This window comes from Ursus arctos, unplaced genomic scaffold (genome assembly GCF_023065955.2).
Source record: "Ursus arctos isolate Adak ecotype North America unplaced genomic scaffold, UrsArc2.0 scaffold_14, whole genome shotgun sequence".
Classification (NCBI taxonomy): Eukaryota; Metazoa; Chordata; class Mammalia; order Carnivora; family Ursidae; genus Ursus; species Ursus arctos.
The window spans coordinates 55,395,971-55,421,966 of NW_026622808.1; the positions used below are offsets into that span (position 1 = coordinate 55,395,971).

At 35.0% G+C, this 25,996-nt stretch overlaps 1 protein-coding gene across 8 annotated transcripts in view; it reads left to right on the forward strand.

Moving 5' to 3' along the window:
• CHL1 (cell adhesion molecule L1 like) overlaps positions 1 to 25,996 on the forward strand; it is a 205,802-nt gene that overhangs the window by 119,496 nt on the left and 60,310 nt on the right. For all 8 annotated transcript variants that reach the window (XM_048227050.2, XM_044385018.3, XM_057311886.1 and 5 more), the window contains 3 exons: positions 6,624 to 6,803; positions 12,723 to 12,828; positions 15,975 to 16,162. In XM_048227050.2, the coding sequence (XP_048083007.2) occupies positions 6,713 to 6,803; positions 12,723 to 12,828; positions 15,975 to 16,162 (385 nt within the window). In that variant the 5' untranslated portion in view covers positions 6,624 to 6,712. The remainder of the gene's footprint in view (positions 1 to 6,623; positions 6,804 to 12,722; positions 12,829 to 15,974; positions 16,163 to 25,996) is intronic.

Below are 25,996 nucleotides of genomic sequence, written 5' to 3' on the forward strand. Positions count from 1 at the left end.
TCTCAAATAAATAAAATCTTAAAGAGAGAAGGAAAATGAAAATTCAGAGAATAAGGTATTCATATTTTCTTCTAGTTTTTCATCTTAGAAATCACTGTATAGTTCAGTATCTCCCAACTTTGTATAAATGTGCAGAATTCAGTTTTTGTAGTTAAGCAGTGTTCTCATTTTTATAAATAATTTTCTGTATTTGATTAGAATAATTCATTTTATCAAGAAAGTAGGTGTCAATGCAGTGGTACATTTGAAAATATTTTAATTACCAATATACATTTTTTTTTTTTCTTTTCCATTTGGGGAAATTTTCTGAACCACATAATGCTAATTTTTTTCCCCAATTCCCATTTTTACAGATGAGTCAGTTGAGATCAGAGACAGCAGAACAAAGCCATTACTCTAATTCAACATTTGGGGGGGGGCAGGTGGGTGGTATGCGAGTATTTTCCTTTATGAGCCATATATAAGTTTTCTAAAATTAAAATATAAATGGAATTTTTGTCTTTTTGCATTCTCAAAGTTATAAATAAAGCAGAACAGCAGCCTTAGTTACTATTTTAAATGTAAAACATTTTATACATACATGAAAGATGCCAGTGCATAATCTCTTCAGATAGTTGAGGTGACATAAAAAAAGAAAAAAAAGTGCCTAAATACTTGGAATTAAGGATAAATTTGAGAGAGTCCAAGATGGTGGAGGAATAGGAGACCTTAGTTTCATCTGCTCCCAGGAATTCAGCTACATAGCCTTCAAATTATTTCGAACACCTGGGAACTCAACCGGAGATCTAAGAAAAGAATAGCTGCAACTCTACAAATAGAAAAGCAACCACTTTCTGCGAGGTAGGAGGTGCAGAGAAGTGAATCTGAGGCAATATGTGGGAAGATAAGCTGCGGGGCAGAGGGAGCTTCTGTAAACCGCTACTGGAAAGTGATGCAGCAGGGGAGCGCAAAATCAGAACTTTTAGAAGTCCGCTCTGGTGAGGGACGCCCCTGCCTGAAAGGTGCTCAGGCAGTGAAGTGGGGCAGAGCCCTAGATGGGACAGTGTGGTCTCAGTATCCTAGGGTCGCGGGAAGACCAGGGGTGCTTGAGTGTGGCAGAGCTCCCAAGAACTGGAGCCAGGAAGCTGGCTGCAATCAGTGAGCTCAGGAGTGAGCTTTCAGCTCAGGATTGCCATAAACTGCCAGCCCCAGCATGGTCCGGTGACTGCTCTCTGAGCAGGGACCCAGCAAGCGGCAGAAACGCCGACACCCCCCTCTTCCTCTGCCCGAAGGAGGGGCATGGGTGTGCATTGCAGGAGTCTGCGGAGTTTGGAGACTCGAAAGGGGGTTCCATGCCTGAGATACAAATGCTCAGTCACATTTGTATCTCTCGGTGAGCACAGAGTACAGAAGGAGACCAGGAGACAGGAGTGATTGACTGCTTTTCCCTGAGGACACACTGAGGAGTGGGGCCCCGAGCTTTTGGCTCAGGAACTGGAGATTGGGAGGCCGCCATTTTCATTCTCATCCTCTATCTCATCCTCTAAAGCTGTGTGGAACAATTCAACAGATTACTTAGCTTGGCCCCTGGCAAGGGCAGTGCAATTCAGCCTGGGGCAAAAACACTTGAGAATCGATGCAAGAGGCTCCTCCCCCTGAAGATGCAAGAACATCCAGCCAAGACCAAGTTTACCAATCATTGAGAACTGCAAAGCTCCAGCACTAGGGGAATACAGGATATAGAATTCATGGGGTTTTTCCTCCACGATTCTTTAGTCTTTCAATTTTAATTTTTTTCCTCTTTCCTTTTCAAACCAATTTCTTATTTTACCAACTCTTTTTTAAAAATCTTTTTTAATTTTCATTTTTACAGTTACATTCTATCCTTTCATTGTATTTAATTTTGTTTTTGTAAATATATATACATTTTTGTTTCTTTACAATTTTGGGATGCAGTTTCTTCTAACAAACTCAAATATACCCAGAATCTAGTATATGGCTCTGTTCTCTTCACCTGTCTGATCATTCAGGGTGCTAAATGAGAAAAATATGCAGCCAAGAACACTTTATCCATCTAGGATGTCATTAAAATAGAAGGAGAGAAAAAGCTTCCAAGACAAACAGAAACTAAAAGAATTTGTGATCACCAAATCAACCCTACAAGAAATTTTAAAAGGGATCCTTTAAATGAAGAGAGAGCCCAAAAAGTAACATAGATCAGAAAGGAACAGAGACAATATACAGAAACAATGACTGTATAGGTAATACAATGGCACTAAATTCATATATTTCAATAGGTACTCTGAATATAAATGGGCTAAATACCCCAATCAAAAGATGCTGGGTATCAGATTGGATAAAAAAGTAAGACCCATTGATATGCTGTCTGAAAGAGACTCATTTTAGACCCAAGGACACTCCAGATTTAAAGTGAAGGGATGGAAAACCATTTATCGTGCTAATGGACATCAAAAGAAAGCTGGGGTGGCAATTCTTGTATCAGAAAAAAATAGATTTTAAACCAAAGACTGTAATAAGAGATGAGGAAGGACACTATATCATAATTAAAGGGTCTCTCCAACAAGAAGATCTAAGAATTGTAAATATTTATGCCCCTAACAAGGGTGCAGCCAATTATATGAGCCAATTAATAACAGAATTAAACACATCAATAACAATGCAATAATAGTAGGGGACATTAACACCCACTCACTGCAATGGACAGATCATCTAAGCAGAAGATCAACAAGGAAACAAGGGCTTTGAATGACACACTGGACCAGATGGACTTCACAGATATGTTCAGAACATTCCATCCTAAAGCAACAGAATATACATTCTTCTCAAGTGCACGTGGAACATTCTCCAGAATAGATCACACTCTGGGTCACAAATCAGGTGTCAACCGGTACCAAAAGATTGGGATCAGTCCCTGCATATTTTTAGACCACAGTGCTTTGAAACTGGAACTCAATCACAAGAGGAAAGTTGGAAAGAACTCAAAAACATGGAGGCTAAAGAGCATCCTACTGAAGAGTGAATGGATCAACCAGGAAATTAAAGAAAAAAAATTTTAAGAAAGCATGGAAACAAGCAAAAATGAAAAAAAAAAAAAAAAAAACAAAAAAACTTTTCAAAACCTTTGTGATGCAACAAAGGTGATCCTAAGAGGGAAGTATATAGCGATACAAGCCTTTCTCAAGAAACAAGAAAGGCCTCAAAATACACAACCTAATCTTATACTTAAAGGAGCTGGAGAAAGAATAGCAAAAAAAAAGCCTGAACCCAGCAGAAGAGAAGTAATAAAGATTAAAGCAGAAATCAATAAAATAGAAACCAAAAGAACAGTAGAACAGATCAACGAAACTAGGAGCTTATTCTTTGAAAGAATTAATAAGATTGATAAACCCCTAGCCAGACTTATCAAAAAGAAAAGAGAAAGGACCCAAATAAATAAAATCCTGAATAAATGAGGCAAATATATGCCAACAAATTAGACAATCTGGAAAAAAATGGATGCATTCCAAAGATGTATAAACTACCAAAACTGAATCAGGAAGAAATAGAAAACCTGAACAGACCCATAAACAGCAAGGAAATTGAAGCAATAATCACAAATCTTCAACAAACCAGAGTCCAGGGCTAGATGGCTTCCCAGGGGAATTCTACCAAGCATTTAAAGAAGAATTAATACCTATTCTTCTGAAGCTGTTTCAAAAAATAGAATGGAAGGAAAACTTACAAAGTTTTCTTCCTTTGAAGCCAGCATTACCTTGATCCCAAAACCAAACACCCCACCAAAAAGGAGAATTACAGACCAGTATACCTGATGAACATGGATGCAAAACTTCTCCCCAAAATACTAGCCAATAGTATCCGAGAGTACCTTAAAAGGATTATCCATCACAACCAAGTGGGATTTATCCCTGAGCTGCAAGGTGAGTCTCAACGTCTGCCAATCAATCAATGTGATACCTTATATAAATTAAAGATAGGACAAGAACCTTATGATCCTCTGAATAGATGCAGAAAAAGTATTTGACAAAGTACAGCATCCTTTCTTGATTAAAACTCTTCACAGTGTAGGGATAGAGGGAACACACCTCAATATGATAAAAGCCATATATGAAAAGCCCACAGTGAATGTCATTCTCCATGGGGAAAAACTGAGAGCTTTTCCCCCAAGGTCAGGAACACAGCAGGGATGTGCGCTATCACCACTGCTGTTCAGCATAGTACTAGAAGTCCTAGCCTCAGCAATCAGAAAACAAAAAGAAATAAAAGGCATCCACAACAACAAAGAAGAAGTCAAAATCTCATTCTTTGCAGATGACATGATACTCTATGTGGAAAACCCAAAAGACTCGACCTCAGAATTGCTAGAACTTATGTAGGAATTCAGCAAAATAGCAAGATATAAAATCAATGCACAGAAATCAGTTGCGTTTCCATACACTAACAATGAGACAAAAGAAAGAGACATTAAGGAGTCAATCCATTTACAATTGCACCCAAAACCATAGGATACCAGAAATAAAATTAACCAAAAAGGCAAAAATCCGTACTCAGAAAACTATAGAACACTCATGAAAGAAATTGAGGAAGACACAGAGAAATGGAAAAACATTCCACGCTCATGGATTGGAAGAACAAATATTGTTAAAATATCTGTGTTATCTAGAGCAATCTATACATTCAATGCAATCCGTATCAAAATACCATCTTTTTTTTTTTTCCTCCACAGAGCTGGAACAAATAATCCTAAAATTTATATTGAACCAGAAAAGACCCTGAATAGCCAAATGAATGTTGAAAAAGATAACCAAAGCTGGCGGCATCACAATTCTGTACTTAAGCTCTATTACAAAGCTGTCATCATCAAGATGGCATGGTACTGGCACAAAAACGGATGCATAGGTCAATGCAACAGAATAGAGAGCTCAGAAATGGAGCCTCAACTCTATGGTCAACTAATCTTCGATAAAGCAGGAAAGAATATCCAATGGAAAAAAGAGAGTCTCTTCAACAAATGGTGTTGGGAAAATTGGATAGCCACATGCAGATGAATGAAACTGGACCACTTTCTTACACCATATACAAAAATAAACTCAAAATGAATGAAAGACCTAAATGTGAGACAGGAATCCATCAAAATCCTAGAGGAGAACACAGGCAGCAGCCTGTGGCCTCTGCTGCAGCAACTTCTAGCTAGACACATCTCTAAAGGCATGGGAAACAAAGGCAAAAAATGAACTATTGGTACTTCATCAAGATAAAAAGCTTCTGCACAGCAAAAGAAACAGTTGACGAAACCAAAAGACAACTGACAGAATGGGAGAAGATGTTTGTAAATGTCTTAACAGATAAAGGGCTAGTATCCAAAATCTATAAAGAACTTATCAAACTCAACACCCAAAGAGCAAATAATCCAATCAAGATGTGGTAACTGGATGATGGACATTAAGGAGGGCACATGATCTAATGAGCACTGGGTATTATTTAAGACTGATGAAACACTGACCTCTACCTCTTAAACCAGTAATACATTATATATTAATTAATTGAATTTAAATTAAAAAAAAAAAGTTTAATTTTGATGGCTTGTCAGACACTATATTCAATAACTTTTTGGACTAAGTGAATAGAGGAATTGATTTTTATGGAAAAAGAAAATTGGGGACCTGAAAAACTATCACCTTTTGAGCAAATTTATTTTTAAAAATACGTTACAATGTTTAGATGTCTATTATTACAGTGTTTCAGAATAAAATTGAAATGGTATGAGAACATTAAGGAAAAGTGACATTTTAATTTGTTATTTCTGTACAATATGGAGTGAATGAACATTCTGCCTAAGTGTAAAGTAACTGAAGATAATTATTTTCTTCTTGAACAAAACCCAAATTTATAGATGTTAGAGTGGCTGATCCTTGCCTACTTGTCCTTCATTTTTGCACTCCTGTATCTTGCTGTTCACTTTCTATTAGTGACATAACTTTGAACATGAGAAGTTATTTTGCCAGAAAAATCAACGGTTAGATTTGTGATGCTTCATAAATGACTCAAGTGGGGTTAGATGCCTGATACAAAGAACTGATTGAACAAGAGCCACGTTTTGAACAAAATGAGTTAAATGAAGTTATTCTCATAGCACTGACAACCACACCTGAAAGAGTATACTAGAGTGCCTTGAAGCAAAAATTCATCTGGCAAAAAGACGTAATTCAGTGGAATGGGTCACCGTTTGCACTATAGCATATATCAACTGTCCTTTTAAAACATATAGATTAATTATATTTATGTAGAGTTACTAGTAAAGTGTTTCATCAAGAGGAAAATTATTGCAACAGAAACATTTACTTAAATTTTGTTGTTGGGGATGCCTGGGTGGCTCAGTAGGTTAAGTGTCTGCTTTCAGCTCAGGTCATGATCTCAGGGTCCTGGGATGGAGCCCTGATCTTGTCCCTGCTCAGTGGATAGTTTGCTTCTGCCACTTTGCCCCCACTTTCCCTCCCACCCCACCTCTGCTTGTGCTCTCTCAAATAAATAAATAAAATCTTTTAAAAAATTATGTTGTCATTTCAGAGTGTATGAACTTAAAGTAAATGTCATTTTGTTTGTTTGTTTGTTTTTTCAATTCCCAGGTGAACTACATTCTTCTCAGCTTTAAACCAAAGTAAAAGGAAGCATTACGATTTTCATTATTCCTGAATTGCCTCTATCCTGAAGAGCAATGGAGATGCTGTCAGGTGGAAGAGGATTAATTGTATCTCTAATTTGTTTCCTGTTAAAATTCTCTACAGCTTTGGAAATACCACTTTCAGGTAAAATGACAGTATTCAATACTTACTTCATGAAATTTCATATTTGCATTTTCATTTTTAAGTAGAGTACTTGTAGGTTGAGGATGTGATTTTTCTACCATATTTCTATTTATTTTCCAGCAATCTGTTCTCAGAATGCATCATTCGCTTTTTAAAAAATTGGATGCCTTGTATTTGGCTGCTTGCTGTAATTATTTTGCAGCTCAGGCTTTTTGCCTCTTCTTATGCAAACTTGGCACATAATAAGAAACATGACCAATAGATTAGGTGTTTTGCCATATAAGATATTCTTCAATATTACCAATGGCTGTTACTTTTATATACTTTGTTAGTTTATTTTAGAGAATGTTATGATTCAGAAATCAATGGTATCCAACCAATTATGATAAAAAGGAACAGAATAACTTTTGTATCTTTTTTTTTCAAAATGATTGTATATTTAAGAATGAAAATGATGAATTAAGAAAATATTAAAAAGCCATTATTACACAACTACAAATATAAGATGATATCAACTCTGAAAATCTAGAGCAGTTTATAGTGTGAATTCTTATCCAGAGGTTAGTCAGTGGTTTTATGAAAATATATATCTTGACATACATAAAAAATAACATGCAAAAAATAATACATTTACAAACACAGTTTATATAATACTGTATCAGCTATGTAAAATAGAGATTTGGGGGAATTTGCCTTGTGTTATAAGGACAGGGGATATAAAAGACCTTTGAGAGGTTATTTAGATATTTTTATCCATATGCTTCCCGTATTATCCCTCCTGTCTTTTCCATATGTAATTTGGAGATTTATAATACAAGAGGCAGTGCTTGTTTATTTGAATCTTAGCCTTGGAAATGACCTTTGCTCATCATCTAAGCTCTAGACAGTTAGACTTGAGCTCAGCAAGTTGAATAAACATTAAGAGAATTGCTAACTCTGGGGGCGCCTGGGTGGCACAACAATTAAGCATCTGCCTTCGGCTCAGGGCGTGATCCCAGTGTTATGGGATCCAGCCCCACATCAGGCTTCTCTGCTATGAGCCTGCTTCTTCCTATCCCACTCCCCCTGCTTGTGTTCCCTCTCTAGCTGGCTGTCTCTATCTCTGTCGAATAAATAAATAAAATCTTTAAAAAAAAAAAAAAAAGAATTGCTAACTCTGAACTCAAACTTTTCTTCTGAAGTATTCAATCTGAATGTGAATAGAAAAGGAAGTAAGTCTCTGACTATATAATACAATGTGTTTTTGAACCATTTTTCTGAGGGCCACCTTAAATTGCTTCACATAGGAGTTTCACATCATACACTTTGGGCACCCCTGCTCTTTTAATTCACCCATAAGTGAGAATTCCTTCTCCATTTTCCTTGACAGATGGTTGAGTCTCTCTTTGAATATTCTTTCTTCTTAAAGAATTCCACCTCCCTGTTCTGTAGATGTACAGATTTAAAGTTCTCTTTAAATCAAGCTGAAATCTCTTAGCCTACCCACAATATATATCAGCCTTGTTGTAGACATTCAGGTCAAGAACAGGAAATTATTTATCTTTAGTACATTCCTTTGGTTTGAGTGTGCAGTGCCAAATTAAGAGCGAAGTTCTTCTTGATCCTTGTGGGAAAGAGGTTAATAATCTTACATTTTTCCCCCAGTAGCAACAAAGATGCACTGGGATTCCTGACCATATTCTCTTAGAATATACATTTTCTTTCCATCTTTTCTCCTCATTTAGTTCATCAGCGGTAAAGAATCTGAAAGTTTATATTAATCCATAGCACACATTTTGTTATCCTGGTGGTCTCAGTTACTTACGCATTTTCATTCTGTAATGTCCTTAGACAACAATTGTTATAAAATATTAAGGACATGTTTTCAGAACTGAATATTATCCATTTGTTTCAGTACTCTAGAGCACTCACGAGCAAATGCAGCTAAGGCAGATATCCAATTTGAATGTCAACGAGTCTGGTGTCTCTCTAATTGGCCTAATTAGGGAGGAAAAGATTTATAATGTAGAATATATATTCTTATAAACACTCAAAGGTTATTAGTTCCATTCCCTGAGTAATTAGTTATTGCCGAGACTTTACAGCCTTAGCAAATTTAAGGAAGAATGATGTTCTAATAAACAAGTTGTTCACAAGTTATTAGCTGACATCTTAGGGACTGTTGCTATTGAGCATCATCCCTCACCTTTTATAACTATAATAAAATTCAAATAATGTGAATTTGCTGTAAGCTCAAGATGTGTTCTACTTAGAAGCAGTAGCAATCGGAAGCAAGGTAAATGTCCATGAAGGTAGGACTGTTTTTTGCATGTTGTTAAAATGTTTATGAATATCCAGTGGAGAAAGACTGAACTTGGGCTCATGGACCTAAACCAGTAATACTCAATTATCAGATTCATTAAACCAAAAACATTTTTTTAGAATTGGAAGTAGCTTTGGGTTATTATTCTAGGCTGGCCATCAGTGCTTAAAATGGAACCCGTGGACCTTTCAGGGTTGATGAAACAGTATTTTTTTTTTCTTTTTTCTAAATGGTATTACATAATGTTACAAAATTTTACATGGTTAAAAAGAAACCACGGATAGGGGTACCTACTGGCTCTGTTCTCTGGAGAATGCAACTCTTGATCTCGGGATTGTGAGTTTGAGCCCCACCCTGGGCATAGAGATTACTTAAAAAAATAACATCTTAAAAAAAAAAAAAAACAACAAAAACAACTCATGGGTAAAACATGTTATTTTAATAGAATATGAAAAGTTCATTGATATGATTTCAGATTCCATATTGTAGTAAATGTTTAAGAAACTACCACTTGTTGAGTTTTGGTGTACTGTTTAAGAAGAATGTCCACAATCATCAGAAAGGATGATAAAATATTTCACCCTCTTCCAAGTACATATCAGTGTATAGCAGGATTTTCTTCATATATTTAAGCAAAACAACTTTTGTGACAGATTGAAAGTAGAAGTAGATGTGAGAATCCAGCTGCCTTCTATGAAGATATTAAAGAGATTGCTATAATGTAAAAACAATGCCACTGTTCTCATTATATTTCATGTTCTTGATAAAATAGGTATATATTTTAACATATAAGATTATTTAAAATGGATTAATAAATACAATTTTTAGAGGTTTCCCAGTTTTAATTTCTAATATGGTAAATATTGTTAGATACAAACCACATGAACAAAAGCCCCTTGGGACTTCCTTTAATTGTTAAGAATGTAAAGGGATCCTGAGACCAAAAAGTCTAAGAACAATTTATCTAGCCTGAATCCCTAACTTTACAAATGAGAAAATAGACTGGTTCAGGGCCTGGCTCAATGTCACTGAGTTTAGGGACCTATTTGTAACTCCACTGTGGAATATTAATTACCTAAATCAGGTTCAGTGCCTTTCTGTGAATTGCTTTTCTAAAACATATTTGCTGAAATCAGGTTCCTGCTGCTGAATCACTTACACTTTCTTAGGGATTTAGTGCTATCCCTTTCCTTCCTAGAGGTTGTAAGAACGGTACTAAAATGGTAAAGTATCAATTTGAAAACTGTTGAGTGCTCACTGACAGTAGATCTTTACCTATTACCCGTGTCCCACTTCAAACTTAACCCATGTTTGTATCTTCAGCATTAGTACACTTATTTTATAAACACAATTCTCAAATGCCATCCAGCTGCTTCACTTAGGGAGAGACAAAGTGACCCGCCTACTTTTTAAGTGTGTCTTGAAGGTTATTTAACTTGTGAGACATTAAAAAAGTTTATCACAAGTTGAGGAGATATTTGAATATGTAGAATCCATTTAAAAATGCCATTATTTGTTTTTATTGCTGATTATTAGTGTTAAATTCTAAGGGGAAGAAAACTAACCCTGAGTCCCCAATAATAGTGAAAGGATAATTTATAAATGGGGAATGACAAATAATAAACAAGTTTAGGGAAAAAACGTTTATTAATCAAAGCAATAAGTAGAAATAAAAATAGGAAAAAAAAGAAAAATAGAATGAGGATGTTATAATTAACTTGTGATAATTAGCAAAATATTTTTATCATTTTTAAATGTTGGTGTTCTTTTGTGGCAAGGATGTTGGAAACGGCTATACTTATATGTTGTTTATAATAAATATCCTTTTGTGAAATGATATAATTATTTACCCAAAGTAAATACTATTTGTGTCTATACCTGGAAATTTATCATAAGTCACTAATTCAATAAAGGAAAAACTTAAATACTTGAAAATTTATATGCCTGTGGAAGTACATGTTACCTGGAAAGAGAAAAACAAAACAAAACAAAAAACCCCAAAAGTCCAATAATAAGAAAATTATCTAAGAAGTGATCACAAAACAATGGAATAAATAATGTAAAAGTGGTAAATTAATTATGATGTCTTAGAAAACTATAAATAAAAAAAGAACTGTCAAAATGACTGAACTAAATAAAAATATAACAAACACACCAACATAGACTAAATGTCAATAATTTAGGGGCGCCTGGGTGGCACAGCGGTTGGGCGTCTGCCTCCGGCTCAGGGCGTGATCCCGGCGTTACGGGATCGAGCCCCACGTCAGGCTCCTCCGCTATGAGCCTGCTTCTTCCTCTCCCACTCCCCCTGCTTGTGTTCCCTCTCTCGCTGGCTGTCTCTATGTCTGTCAAATAAATAAATAAAATCTTTAAAAAAAATAAAATAAATAAAAATAAATGTCAATAATTTAAAAATAGAGATTTTAAAGTTGTAATGATATGGCAATTTTTATTCTGCTCTACAAATTGTTCCTTCATTCTGGGTTTAAATAAAATGAACATCTTTGGTAACATGAAATGAAATGGAATCAGTGAAGCATATTCTTTAAAATTAAATACATTTTACATAATCCAATTAAAAAATGGGCAGAAGACATGATCAGACATTTCTCCGAAGAAGACTTATAGATGGCCAATAGACGCATGAAAAGATGCTAAACATCACTAATCATCAGCAAATTAAAACCACAGTGAGATATCAGTACATACCTGTCAGAATGGCTAAAATCCAAAACACAAGAAACAACAAGTGTTGGATGTGGAGAAAAAGGAACGCTCGTACACTGTTGATGGAATGCAACCTTGTGCAGCCTCTGTGGAAAACAGTATGGAGATTCCCCAAAAAGTTAAAAATAGAGTTACCATATGATCCAGCAACTCCACTATTGGGTATTTATCCAAAGAATACAAAAGCACTAATTTGCAAAGATATATGCACCCCTGTGTTTATTACAGCAGTATTTATAATAGCCAGATTATGGAAGCATCCCCAGTGTCCACTGATAGGTGAAAGAAGAAGTACTATATATATACAATAGAATATCATTCAGTCAAAAAAGAATGAAACCTTGCCATTTGCTATGATGTGGATGGATCCAGAGGATATAGGCTAAGTGAAAGAAGTCAGTCAGAGAATAACAAATACCATATGATTTCACTCACATGTGGAATTTAAGAAGGAAAACGAACAAAGAAAAAAAGAGATAAACCAAAAAACAGACTCTTAACCATAGAGAACAAATGGATGGTTACCAGATAGGTAGTGGGTAGGGGGATGGGTGAAATAGGTAAAAGGAACTAAAAGTATACTTATCACGATCAACACTGACTAATGCATAGAATTGTTGAATCACTATATTGTACACCTAAAACTAATATAATACTACGTTGACTACACTGGATTAAAAAAATATATATATGACCCAAGGGCAAACCTCAAATAATTAATTAATAAAATATATTTTTCAAAGAGGAAGTCAGATTTGTTCTATAATTTTCATTTTTTATAGTTCTCTTATCGATATAGAAAGCATGTTTCAAGTGTTTCTGTTATAGCTAAATTCACCTGACCTAGTATTTGAAGACCACATTCTTTAAATACATATTTTGATATTTAGTTCAACAGGTTCCAACAATCATAAAACAGTCAAAAGTGCAAGTTGCCTTTCCCTTTGATGAATATTTTCTAATTGAATGTGAAGCTAAAGGAAATCCAGAACCAACGTGAGTATTCTTGCGAACGAAATAATTGTTTATATGTATGTAATCTTTTTTTAAAATTCCTTTGTACTCTGACCATTATAAGTTTGTTGGACTATAAATCTACATATGATTAAAGATAAGAGTTGCCAAAAGAATAATAGCTATGTTCAATAAAGTTTGGTTATTTTACGTATTTTCTTCTGCAAGTCAAAATTATTTTTACCATAAAATATATTGCCTTATGTTAAATACTTAGCATAGGTTTTGGCACCGTGGAAATATTCAGTAATTCCTTATAAGTGAACAAGGTAGCCAAAGTCCAGAAGATCCTTTATTCTACTTAGTGAAAGGTAGCATTTGTTAAGGTGAAAGTTAATACATTGATAGTATTATTGCATGTCTTTAAATGTGACACATATTTTTTTTTAACGTGACACATCTTATTCAGTGAGTAGGTTGTTACTCGATATTTTTTAAGTTGTCATAAAATATTTAGTCATCCTGAATGCTATCTGCATGGTATATTGTTATCTAGTGTTTTATTAATTAAATAATTGTTACTGTAGGTGATCATAATCAGTGATGAAGTTTTTTCAAATACCTCCTACACTGGGAGAAAGAAATGTGTGTGTATTGGGAGTGAGGAGGGAGAAGCTATGGGGGAATTCTAGATTTTAGTATAGGTGATCTAAAATGGGCAGCGAAGCTACATACTTGTACTGATTTGCTTAATTCTTTTATATCCACTAAGTAGATACATATTTAAGGAAGCTTAATTATTTGAAATTTTATCGTGACTAACATTATTGCCTGATAATTTGGTATTTTAAAATCATTCTTAATGAATCATTGACATGTTAAATTATCATTATTATCTATATTTTACCAATGGAATACATTCAATTAGTATATGTAAGTATGGATAGAATTATATGAAGAAGAATTTAGTCAGTCATTGTGGCTGGATCAATACAGATCAATCAATATTATGATATATATTACTAGTAATGAACTGAATTATATCAAAAGATAGTGCCCTACAATCATCAGAGATGATTAATTATCAAATGTATCTATTATATCTATAACCGGTATGAATTTAATTATGAAGTACTGCTAGTATTTACAATAAATTCAGAAATAAGGTTAGAATGTCTTCTGGTATCACTATTAGTTATTTCCTGGAGCCATGTCCAATATAATTATGCAAGAAAATAAAATCTATACGTATGAGAAAAATACGGTTAATAATATTTATTATTATTATTATAATTTGTTATTCTATCTATTTGCAGGACAGAAACAAGCTTTTATAAGTACAAAGGGTTACACTGAAGTGGTCAATTATAAATTGGTTTAAAAATTAAAAATAAATTTTAAAAAGCTTAGTTAGATGTCCATACAAGGCAGTTAGAAAATAATTGGGAAACAAGAAAGAAAAAAATATCCCATCTCAATAGCAAAAGGAAAAAATCCAGCAGTCTTAATAGTTACTGGTAGCAACATCAACAAAAACAATATCAAATACTATGTAACAAGAACTATGTGGGATTTAAATTGGGGGCAGTGTCTATAAAATTCTACCTAGGATCAGGAAAGAAGATGTGAATGGATGAAAAGACATAGCATATTTCCAAGTGGAAATGTTTAATTTTGTATAGGTGAAGTGATCCCATTCAACATATTGGAATTTAAAAGAATAGATTCTTTGTGTTCTCTTTAAGTAAAGCCAATAAAACATAAAACACACAGAGAGAGAAGACCTAAAAGAACTGGGGCTGGGGGAGAAGGCAGGCATGCTCCTAACAAAAATATCCCATGTCCCATGAAGGTTTGTTATTCCTGGTGACAAAATAATCAGTTTAGTGTAAGAAAATGGTGTCTTGAAACATTCTACAATTTGCATGGATAATTCATATATGAATTAAATGAATTCAAATTGGGAATAAAATCAAATTTGGAAGTCATTATTAGATTGATAAGATTTTTTTAAGGACCTTTTATAGCCTCATCCACAGAAATGACATGGTTACACACTGGGATGGGAATTTAACTATGTTTATTTTTTTCTGGAATACAATTCTGCAACATTTATCAACAGCTATAAAAATTTTTCTTATGTTATTGGTCTATCATTCTTACTTTTAAGAGATTGGTCTAATAAAATATTTGGATAAGTGCCAAAAAATAAATATGTTAAGGTCGTTTACCACAATTTGTTTGTAAAAGGGGAAAAATGGAAACCATTAAGTAACTTAAATAGTAATCATACGACAGAAGGTAATGTCATAGAAACCACTTTTAGTAGCATTGTAATAATTGGAAAAACTCAGTTTGCAAAATTTTATATTTTTTTGTGGTCTCAAATACGTTACTAATATGTCTAAAACTCTAGATAGGAAATAGGACCACATTTAATAGTACTTTTTTTTTTCTTTTAACTTTGAGCTCTTCACAAATACACATGATGACATATTATATGTTTTATAGATTTAGTAGTCTTCAAAGTATTAGTAAAATACCTTTCCAATTGAAAAGTTAAAGAATAACTTTAAAAAGAACAGAACAAAACCTATCTTCAATTTCTGTTTTCTCAGTTGTTACAGCTTTTTTATTGCTTGGTCTTAGTTCAACGTGCTATACTAAAAAGGCCACAGACCAGGTGGCTTAAACAACAAACGTACATTTGTCACATGGTTCTGGAGGCTGGGCAGACAAGATCAAGGCCCTCACCGATTTGGTGTCTGGTGAGGACCTGCTTCCTGGTTCATAGACAGCTGTTTCCTTGCTGTAACCTCACGTGGCAGAAGAGAGCAAGGAAGGCTGTCTGGGGTCTCCTAAATAAGGATGCTAATCCCATCCATGGGCACCCCACCCTCATGACGTGATCACCTCCCCTACCCTCAACCTCCAGACATTTACATTAGGGACTGGGCTTCAACATTTGAATTTTGGGGCGACATAAACAGTCTATAGTAACTTGTAAGATTTCTTAGACTCTTCTGAGACTTTTTTGGTATTATTTAGGCAATTAAAAATATATATATATATTTTTTACCATACAATGTCTTGGTTTTGTCATTTCTGGGCATTTGTTTATCACCACTTTAAAATTAAGAAATATGTTTTGATTTTTCAGGATTGTTTACTTTAGTTTTGTCTTACAGATTTATGTGGACTAAGGATGACAAGCCTTTTGATCTCTCTGACTCTCGGATAATTGCATCTAACAACTCAGGAACCTTTAAGATCCCAAATGAGGGACACATATCTCACTTTCAAGGGAAATACCGCTGCTTTGCTTCTAATAAACTGGGAGTTGCTATGTCAGAAGAAATAGAATTTATAGTTCCAAGTAAGTGTTACAATGGAGATTTCATTTTACAAATGTTTTAGTGTTGAGTAAAATAATGACGCATTCTTAATTTAATTACCAGCTTATATATTATATTTCTTTTTTCCCTTTTTTAAATTTAAATTCAATTGATTAACATATAGTGTATTATTAATTTCAGAGGTAGAGTTCAACGATTCATCAATCTTGTATCATACCCATTGCTCATTGCATCACATGCTCTCCTTAATGTCTATCACCCAGTTACCCCTTACTCCCACCCCCACAATGAAACCTATATTTCATCTGTAAGTGAAATTATCCTCTAGGTCTTCATACTTAAAAGTGGATGATCTTTTTTTTTTTTAAGATTTATGTATTTGTTTTGGAGAGAGAGAGGGAGCGACAGTGAGTGGGAGGAGGGGCAGAGGGTTAGAATATCAAGCAGACTCCATGGTTTGTGTGGAGCCTGACTTGGGGCTCGATCTCATGACCTTGAGATCATGACCTGAGCCAAAACCAAGAGTTGGACGTTCAACTGAGCCACCTGGGTGCCCCCAAAGTGGATGGTCTTTGAAAGAAAAATAAATTTGCTGTGTTTCTGTATTCTTATATCTAACATGGGGGAAAAATAGTGTCTGCTTTGTTTCATAGGGTGAGAATTAAGTTAAATCCATTGGTTAGATGTGGCTTAATGATACTGGAGTAACAAGTGTTCTCCAGGCCCCTGTGTTTATTCCCTGATTATGCAGTTGGCTGTGGGCCTCACAGCTCTTCAGCACATTTTTCTCCATGAAGGCTCTTGGAGGTCCAAGCTGAAAGAGAGGGCATCATCCTGCAGCTATACCATGTGAAACTTATGCCACCTTGGTCGAAGAGTCTGGGGCAGAGAGCATGAAAAATTACTTCCAACAAGAAATTGTACAGGCACCTTCTACTCATAGTTTGTTAGGGCTATGGCAAATCCCACAGCCCTACTTAACTTCAGTAATATGAGTGCCCATTAGGAGAGGAGAATGAGCAATTGATATATATTAATAATGTTTTCCATAAATAATAATCATGGAAAACTGTAAACTACTTTACTGTTAAGGGTGATATTTATCAATAACTATGATGAAGATTAAGTGACTTCCTCATTACCATGTTTTGCCTGTGCAGCACGGGATCGCTGGTGACCAGCTTCCACTTTTACCCTAATCTTAAGGTATCCAACATTACATGATTCTAACCGAAGTCTTTGCAGAGTAAGCTCTTAGGTAGAAAACCGTCGACAGCTTTGATTTGGCGATTTCTTCTTGCAGACTTGTGGATACTGAAGAGTCTCAAAGTCATAGACCTTCCAGGATGTGAACACTTTATCCTGGGGGCAGCAGGGGTGGGTCAGAATGTATACAAACCTCAGAAAAACAAATACTGAAAAACATGTGTGCCTTATCCTAAAAATTGGGACAGGTGACTGGATTTAAATTATTCTAAAGTCCTTGTATAATTTGAGAGGAGAGGAGATAGATCCAATTTAGAGTCTTACAAGTAAAATGTGCGTCTTAAGATTTATAAAGCAATTACATTAAAAGTAGAGAGTAAAATATGAATGATTAACAGACTATGTTCGAGAGAGAAAACGAAAAAGGTAAGAAATGTGTGAGAAAGAAAAAACTGTGCAATAAATCCACACACATATATTAATTGACGATGAAAATAAATAGAGTAAATGCTTCAAGTTGTTGTTGTTTTTGAGAAAGGTATGGATTGTTTACTGTATAACACATCTGAATCATAAGGGTACAGAATTGTTAAAACTAAAAGGTGGAAAAGATGTTCCAGATAAATGCTATTCACAACAAAGTAGAAATGGCTGAATGATCAGTCAAAACACAATTTATTTTTAAAAGGCTTCCTGAAGATTAATTCACTAGGCATATATAATACTAAAATATGTGAAACAAAAATAGATTACACATGGAGACGGGCACATCTATCATAATAATGAGAGATATTAACATATGTGTTTCATTTTTTGGTAGCTCAAGCAGAGAAAACATCAGTAAGTCTGTGGAAGATTTAAAGAACCCAAATATAAGGTCCATCTAATGAACATGTAGAGAACATAGTACCGAAAACAGCAGAATGCATTTTTATCAACATTTGATGACATATTAGCTATGAAGTAAATATGACCCAAATGCAATTAACTTAGAAATCAATAATACAAATGAAATCAGAGAAGTCATATCTTTGGAAATTAATAAATGGAAGTCTAAGTAACTCATAGTTCAAATAAGAAATGGTAAAAGACAATAGAACATCTTTTGAAGTGACAGTAGTAGAAATTCTACATAACAAAACATGCTTCAGCTAAAGCATTATTTAGAAGGATGTTTTTCATCTTAGAAACATACATTAGAAAATAAGAAAACATGAAAGTTAATAATCTAAGCTTTTTAGGTAACATAATTTTAAGATGAAAATGCATGAGCTAATTTAAGATAACAAACTCAAAAGAGATTGAAGGGATAAAATAATACAGAAGGAGAACATAAATCCAACAAGAAGATGTAAAACCTTTATAGTTGAAAAGTATACAAAATTACTGAAAATATTTTTAAAAGATCTAGATAAATAGGAAAAAAATATGCCTTTTTCATGGTTTCAAAGACTCAGTAAAGCCAAAATGTCAACTCTCAATGACTTGATATATAGAATAATTGAAATCCAAATCTCTGGTTTCTTTTTGATGTGTTTGTGGAATGTGACCAGGTGATTTACAATATATTTGAGGAGCAAAGGGCAGAATTTGGTAGAAACTCTTGAAGAATAATAAGTCAAGAGGACTTGGCCTTATCAGATAACAAGGCTCAATGTAAAACCTTAGTGATTAAGCCAGTATGGCTTTGAATAGGATTAGATAGATGGAACAGCATAGAGAACCCACAAACTTTTGTACATGTGAAAGCACTATGAAAACACTAGCATGGATTCCCTCCCTCCCTTCCTCTCTCCCTCTCTCCCTCCCCCTTCCTTCCTTCTTTGCTTCCTTCCTTCCTCCCTCCCTCCCTCCTTAATTTAATGAGATGGAACAACTGATTGTCCATGTAGAGACACATTTATTTGGAGTCTTATCTCACATTATATAAAAAATCCATTCCAGGTGGATTAAACCCTAAACTTTGAAAGGGAAAATATATTTTGAAAAATTAGAAAATGATTCAGACAGTGTATTTATGATTTTAGGGTAGAGAAGTTTTCTTAAGTAAGACCTATTGTAGTTCCATGAGGAAATCACTAAAGATTATTTGACTACATTTGATTTTTAGAACCCCTTTTTATCAAAAGACCTCAGGAAGAAAGTGAAACGATAAGCCACAACCCAGGGGGAAAAATCATCACCAATGACTATAACTAAAAATAATGTTATGTATTTATGTATTTATAAATAAGAATGAATAAATCTATTGTGGTATAGTCCTATAAAAATACAACTCAGCAGTAAAAATTGATGAATCTTAGGAATATGTTGAACAATAAAAGCAAATCTTGGAAGAATACCTACAGTATGATTTTATTAATATAAGTTCAAAATATGTAAAAATAAAATATTGTTTAGGAGTCTGGCTGTATGTGGTAAAATTATAATGAAAAACAAGAGAATAATGGAAACAAAATTCGGGATAGTAGTTACCTCAAAGGGAACGGGGAGGGGATGGATTCTGCCGCAGACTGAAAGGTAATGGTGATGCTGTGTTTTTTGTTTGATGGGTGGTGGATAAAAGAGTGTTAGTTGTATTTCTTTATTTCTCTTTATTCTTTACAAATGGCCTTTTTATATATGCATAAGAAAAAGTAGCATGCTTATTTGTCTGAATTAGATATACGGGTTATTAAGTAAGATATCATAGCGTAATAATGGCCAAAGTACTGACAGTAAACTTGGAAACTGGCCTCAGGATTTTAGGTTTGAAGTGACATTCAATAGGAGATGTTCATGAATTCTGATTCAGAAAGTATTACCATATTTGTGGTTGTGATCATAAAACTAGACAGATATATTGTCTCTAGGTAGATAACTGTAGTCCTTTAATAGTTTATATTCTAAAACGATATTTTGTAGTCTAACTATAACCATACAATCTACCTAGTTAATTAAGTGAAATAACTGACATAAGACACGTGTGCAAGGGAGAGGTATTAAAAACTCTGTTGTAGACGGCAAGGCATTAGCGGGGTCCCTAACCTGAACTCTGATGGTTGCTATGGAGACACAGAGGAAAAGGCAGTAGCTAGATCTATTGCAGAGAAGCAAATGGCACATGTTAGTATAAGATTCTGCAATTAAAGGGTTTTAAAAAATATTTTCTCTCGTTATCTAAGCAGACCAAGTGAAGGGGTGAACAATGTGAGGATAATTCTGGCCTGAATCTGCTAGCATTGCCGTGAAGAGATGAGAGTTGCATGTGAGCTATGTAGTGGGTAATTACCCTGTTTCTCTTCTGCTGTAGAAAAGAGCAAAATAAATTAGGTTTCTTATGCATCATTTCCAGTCTCTCCTGAAATTACTTCATCGTCTAACAGCTTTTTGCAATCATTTCTATGTTGAATAGGACCACTACCCCAATTCTTAGGGCTTTATAAATCAGAGACCATTTAAAGCTTCCTACAACCTTTATCAGTTGATTATTTTCTTAAGCTGTTGAGAATCAGTCCTTCTACTATATTGATAGAAACTTCATGATTCGAATTTTAAAGTTTCATCTGATTTCTTAAAGTTTTCATTAGACTAACCTCAAAGGCTTTAGCCACCTAAGTTTTCACATGAGGACAGTAACTGAAAATCCCGTTATTACTCTACAAACAGAAACCTTTATACACGATGTTCAGCTTTCTGCTTTCAATAACACTGCAGTTGAGTTTGCTAGGGAATGAAAGAGTAAAAGTAAAACCAACCAAACAAACACAATGCACTGTTTTCAAACATGGAAAAAATCATTTAACTAAATGGATTTTCCACAATATGGCTTGGAGAGTTAGTCAGTGAATTATTCAACAAATCTTTATTAAGCTCCCCTCATGTGCCAGCCACTTTTCCAGTAATTTGAGAGATAGCAGTGAACAAAACAAAGACTGTCCTCAAGAAATTTCTATCCTATGAATGTGGCGAATGAGCTTGGGGAGAAGGTAAGGTTCCTTCTAGCCTTCATTTTGACAACCACCAGCGGGGTTAAAATGATGGCATAAATGATTCCGTTTGGGCTATTCAGTACTGCCTGTCATTCAGAGCACAGATCAGCCTTCTCCAGTTAGCATCCCTCCTCTGTCTCAGCCTCTAGTGGTTTTTCTTTCTGATTTTTTCAAATTCATTTTTATTTATTAAAAGATTTTATTTGAGAAAGAGAGAGAGAGCACGAGTAGAGGGGAAAAGCAGAGGGAGAGGGAGAAGCGGACTCCCTGCTTCGCGGGGAGCCCAGTGTGGGCTTTATCTCAGGGCTCTGAGATTACGGCCTGAGCCAAGGCAGATGCTTAACCAACTGAGCTGGCCTGAGCCAAGGCAGATGCTTAATCAACTGAGCCGCCAAGGCGCCCCCCTTTCTGATTTTTTTTCAAGGATTTTGTTTATCTATTTGAGAAAGAGAGAGAGTGTGAGCAAGAGAGCACAGGCAGGGGGAGCAGCAGAGGGAGAGGGGAAAGCAAACTCCCCACTGAGCAGGGAGCCCAATGTGGGGCCTGATCCCAAGACCCCGAGATCATGACCCAAGCCAAAAGCAGATGCTTAACCAACTGACCCACCCAGGCGCACCCCCCTTTCTGATTTTTTAAAACAACTTTTTGAGGCATCATTTATATATCAGAAATTTTATCAGTTTTGAGTGTAAAATCAATGAATTTTTAAAATAAATTTTTAGTACAACCATCATCATAATCTAGTATTAGTACATTTTCATTATCCCCCAAAGATATGCCCGTTTGTAGGTACTCTCTCCTCCCACCCCTAGCCCCAGACAGTCACTAATCTGCTTTCTGCCTCAGTAAATTTTTTTCTGAACATTTCATGTAAATGGAATCATACCATACTTGTTTTCTTCCATCTAGCTCCTTCCACCTAGCATGTTTTTGTGAATTATTCATGTTTTAGTATATATGAGCAGTTTTTTCCTTGTTATGGCTAAATAACATTGCACTGTGTGGATGTACCACTATTTGTTTATCCATTCACCAGTTGATGTCCATTTGGACTGTTTCTAGCTTTTGGCTATTACAGATAGTGCTGTTAGGAAATCCACATGTAAATTCTCTGCAGTTTTTGAAGCATTTAGTTATATACTATTTAGAAGTCTTTTGGTTGTCACGTGTACTAACTGGGATGCTTAAAATTGGTAAAGATGTCATGCTATGCTATTCTTCCTTCTTTGCACGCTTCCAAATGCTGCTTGAAAGCATATTATCAGTGACTGATATATTGTTTCATAGGCTGAAGAATAAAAGAATGAATAAGAGTACTGAAGCAATTTCCACACACTATTAAAATAATCTAGGAAATGGCAGGCTTAAAGATGCAATCCTCTATATACTGTTTTAATGGAAACCAATTAGAGTTTCTGGTCTGCTGGGTTCTCCATTTGTATAGGTTCCTCAGATTCCTCAGGACAAATCCCTTAAGACATACTTTGCCTATTTACTGCTCCGATTTGGGAGGGGTGGGGTGGCAAAAACGGTCTGGTAGCATGTGCTGATTTCTTTTACTGATGTATCCAAACCAACTAGAGAAGATCAATTTGTTGAGAGTGCAACTTTGAGTTTTACAGGTTTAATTAAGACCGAGGATTTTCCTCTCATCTATCAGATTGTGTGAACGACTAGAATGAAATGGGCAGGACTGGGTGTCCTTCCTTAGTGTGAATTCATTACGAGCTCATAGACGGAAAGGCAATGTTATTTCTCTGTAGTCCTAAATGGATTAATGGGGTACTCTATAGGAAATGGGAATCAATTAAATTTCTTTACAGATGGAAACTGGACTTAGTGATGATACAGCATGTGAGCTCAGTGGCATACATTCATGATAATGACATCAGGCTATAAGCAATTCGCCAAACACATTCAGTGGAAATGTAAGAAACTCAAAAAGCTCACCAGTCCAGTCCTGTAAATAGAGAAGTCAAGATAGAGCAAGTTCTATGGCATAGGAAGGTTTGCCCAGTAATGGGGACGAGTATCATTAAACCATAGGTTCTACATGAAATACATACTGTTTTGTCCCCCTGGCCTCCTCCCTACCTCCTCTGTAAAAGCTAATTGCAAATATTTGCATAAAATTACAGAAGTTGGTACAATGTAGGCTATAGGGAAAATCAGAAGGCGCAGCAGAAGAAAGCTCTATGTCCCTTTGCCCATCTCATCTCATACAGTATGGCTGGGTGTACTGTGCAAAGTGAAAATACTTGAGTAATGGCCAACAAATATTGAGTGATTTTTAAGTGCCCCCCGCTATTTAATTGATTTATATAAAATGGTTTATTTAAACTTTGACACAAATCAGTAAATGAGGTGTCATTACAGCTTGAGTGAGGATACGGAAGCACGTGCAGTAAGTGAGGAAGCCAGGATTCAGCCCCAAGCAGCTGGCTCCAGGCTTTATGTGTATAACCCCGAGACCATACGTGCTGCTTACACTTTGATCATTCAGGTAGCACATCCTCTAAATGAGCTGAAATGTGTTGTACCTTTTTTGTTGGAATCACCTTGACCATCGAGTATCAGACTCATGGAGAGATAGGAGTGTAAGAAGACTTGATGTGATTTCTTGAGTATAAGAGCAAGATTATCTGTAGAGTTATGTAACTTCACAGTGGTTAAGTCGCTTGTACCTTTTTCATTTAAGTGGTTTAGTTAGCACAATTTGTATTAAGTTAAATCATCCTGATGCTGTTTCATTATTACTTTTCATTAATAAGCACGTTGGCATGGTGAGACTATACACCTTACATTTTGCATGCCCTTAATAAACTTCTAATCTAGAGAGACTTTTGAGGAGCCTAGAGAGATGATTTCAAAGGACTCTCAGATCCCAGAAAAAAGTAAATGGGGGCAAGGGTAAAAATAATGGTCTGAAGGTACATGGCCAGTTAGTTTTAGTGCCTGGGCCAGAACCCAGTTTATACTATACTATAAATACAAAATATTTTTTTTTAGAAGTCATCTGCATTTCATGTACAAAGATGTTACTTTTTCAGTATCTTAGGTTGGAAGAACTGAAATGATGAGTTTCAAAACTCATTGTTACCATCTGACCTTGTAGAGGTCCTAGAAATTTTGTATTTGCTGGTTTGCTTTATATGGATAGTTCCAGTAAGGAGATTGCTGTCCACCTATCTAGTTTCTAAAAGAGTTTTTTCATGCTAGATTCTGGCTGGGTTTTTAGGAACCCATACCATTGGAGTCATTACTAGAAATTTGTCTGCAACAGTAAATAATAACTGTGTGAGCCTATTGGAGCATAGTAAACAAAGATGGGTGCTACCAACTGCTTGATTTCCTGATGCAGAGAGACTGGTAGGAACATTCTATATGAAGGAAATTGACTTCATGTAGTCTGGTTATTATGGGATTTCCAAACATTCTTAAACTTCTGCTTAGGTAGATGCTGGTGTACAAGTACATTCTGATTCCTTTGCAGAAAGGCCATGCCATGGTCAAGTCCAGTGTTAGTGAAACATAATTAAGTGATTGTGTTTTTGCTCTTGATGGAGAACTCATTTAAAATATATTGGCAAGCTAAAGCAATGTAGTTGCCTTACACAAAAGAAAAATGATTGTTTACAATTCACTTTTAAAAGTATTGCATCTGTCCAAACTCAACACTGCTAATGTTTATCACCAGAGAAACACAATTAACTAAAGTCATTGGTTGGAGTTATTTTTAAATTGAGTCATTTCTTTATTTGAATTAAGATAAAATTCATGCCTGCTGTTGAGTTACAGTAATTAAATTCCACATTCATCTGTGGCCATTAAAATGTTCACTTTCTAGCATGGAATCAGACTTACTAAGTAGTTTCAAAGTCAAAGAGGAAGACCATAAAAAAAAAATACTCACAAATTAATGTCTTTTATAATATCTATTCTCAGACCTTAAATTATTAAATATATAAATATTCTTCCCTTGTTTCCTGATATTAATTTCATCTTGGGTCAACAACTGTTCTGAAGATTTATGGTATGTGATAAAGGGTTTGATAGACTTATAAATTTTATTTTATTTATTTTTATTATTGATGCCTCAAAAGCCAGTTGAATTACATATTTACATCTTTGGAATTAGAATTTTATAATCTAGATTTAATTAATGCGTGGAGGCTAGCACTTCACTGGCAGTAATATCTGTTTGAATCATTAGATTTTTCTGAATACTCTGAGGGGGCAGCTCTCCAATTAAGGCTTTATATATCTTATTAATTAGCTACTTTATAATAGATATCACCCAGAGAACTGTGTATTTCTGTAAGGCATTGTAAAGTTTGCTTGTTATGAAACAGGATTACAGGCTCTTTCCATTATCTATGTTTCTCTTCCTCTATTGCCCTCTATTGTCCCAAGAGTATAAACAGATTCAGTTGCTATCCAATAGCACTGTTAACTTCAATACCAAAGAACACGGGGCTTCAGTTATAGCAAGTTACACTAAACAAGTGATTTGAATTTGGAGCTTTGGACATGTAATAGTTTTGTAAGGTTCTACGCATGACTTGCATAAGATACACTTTCTACAAAATGACTTGTATAGCATTTGTTCTCAAAGTTTAAGGCATTACCAAATAGGTGGCATTGATATTTTATCTATAAGATCTTACCATAGTGAAT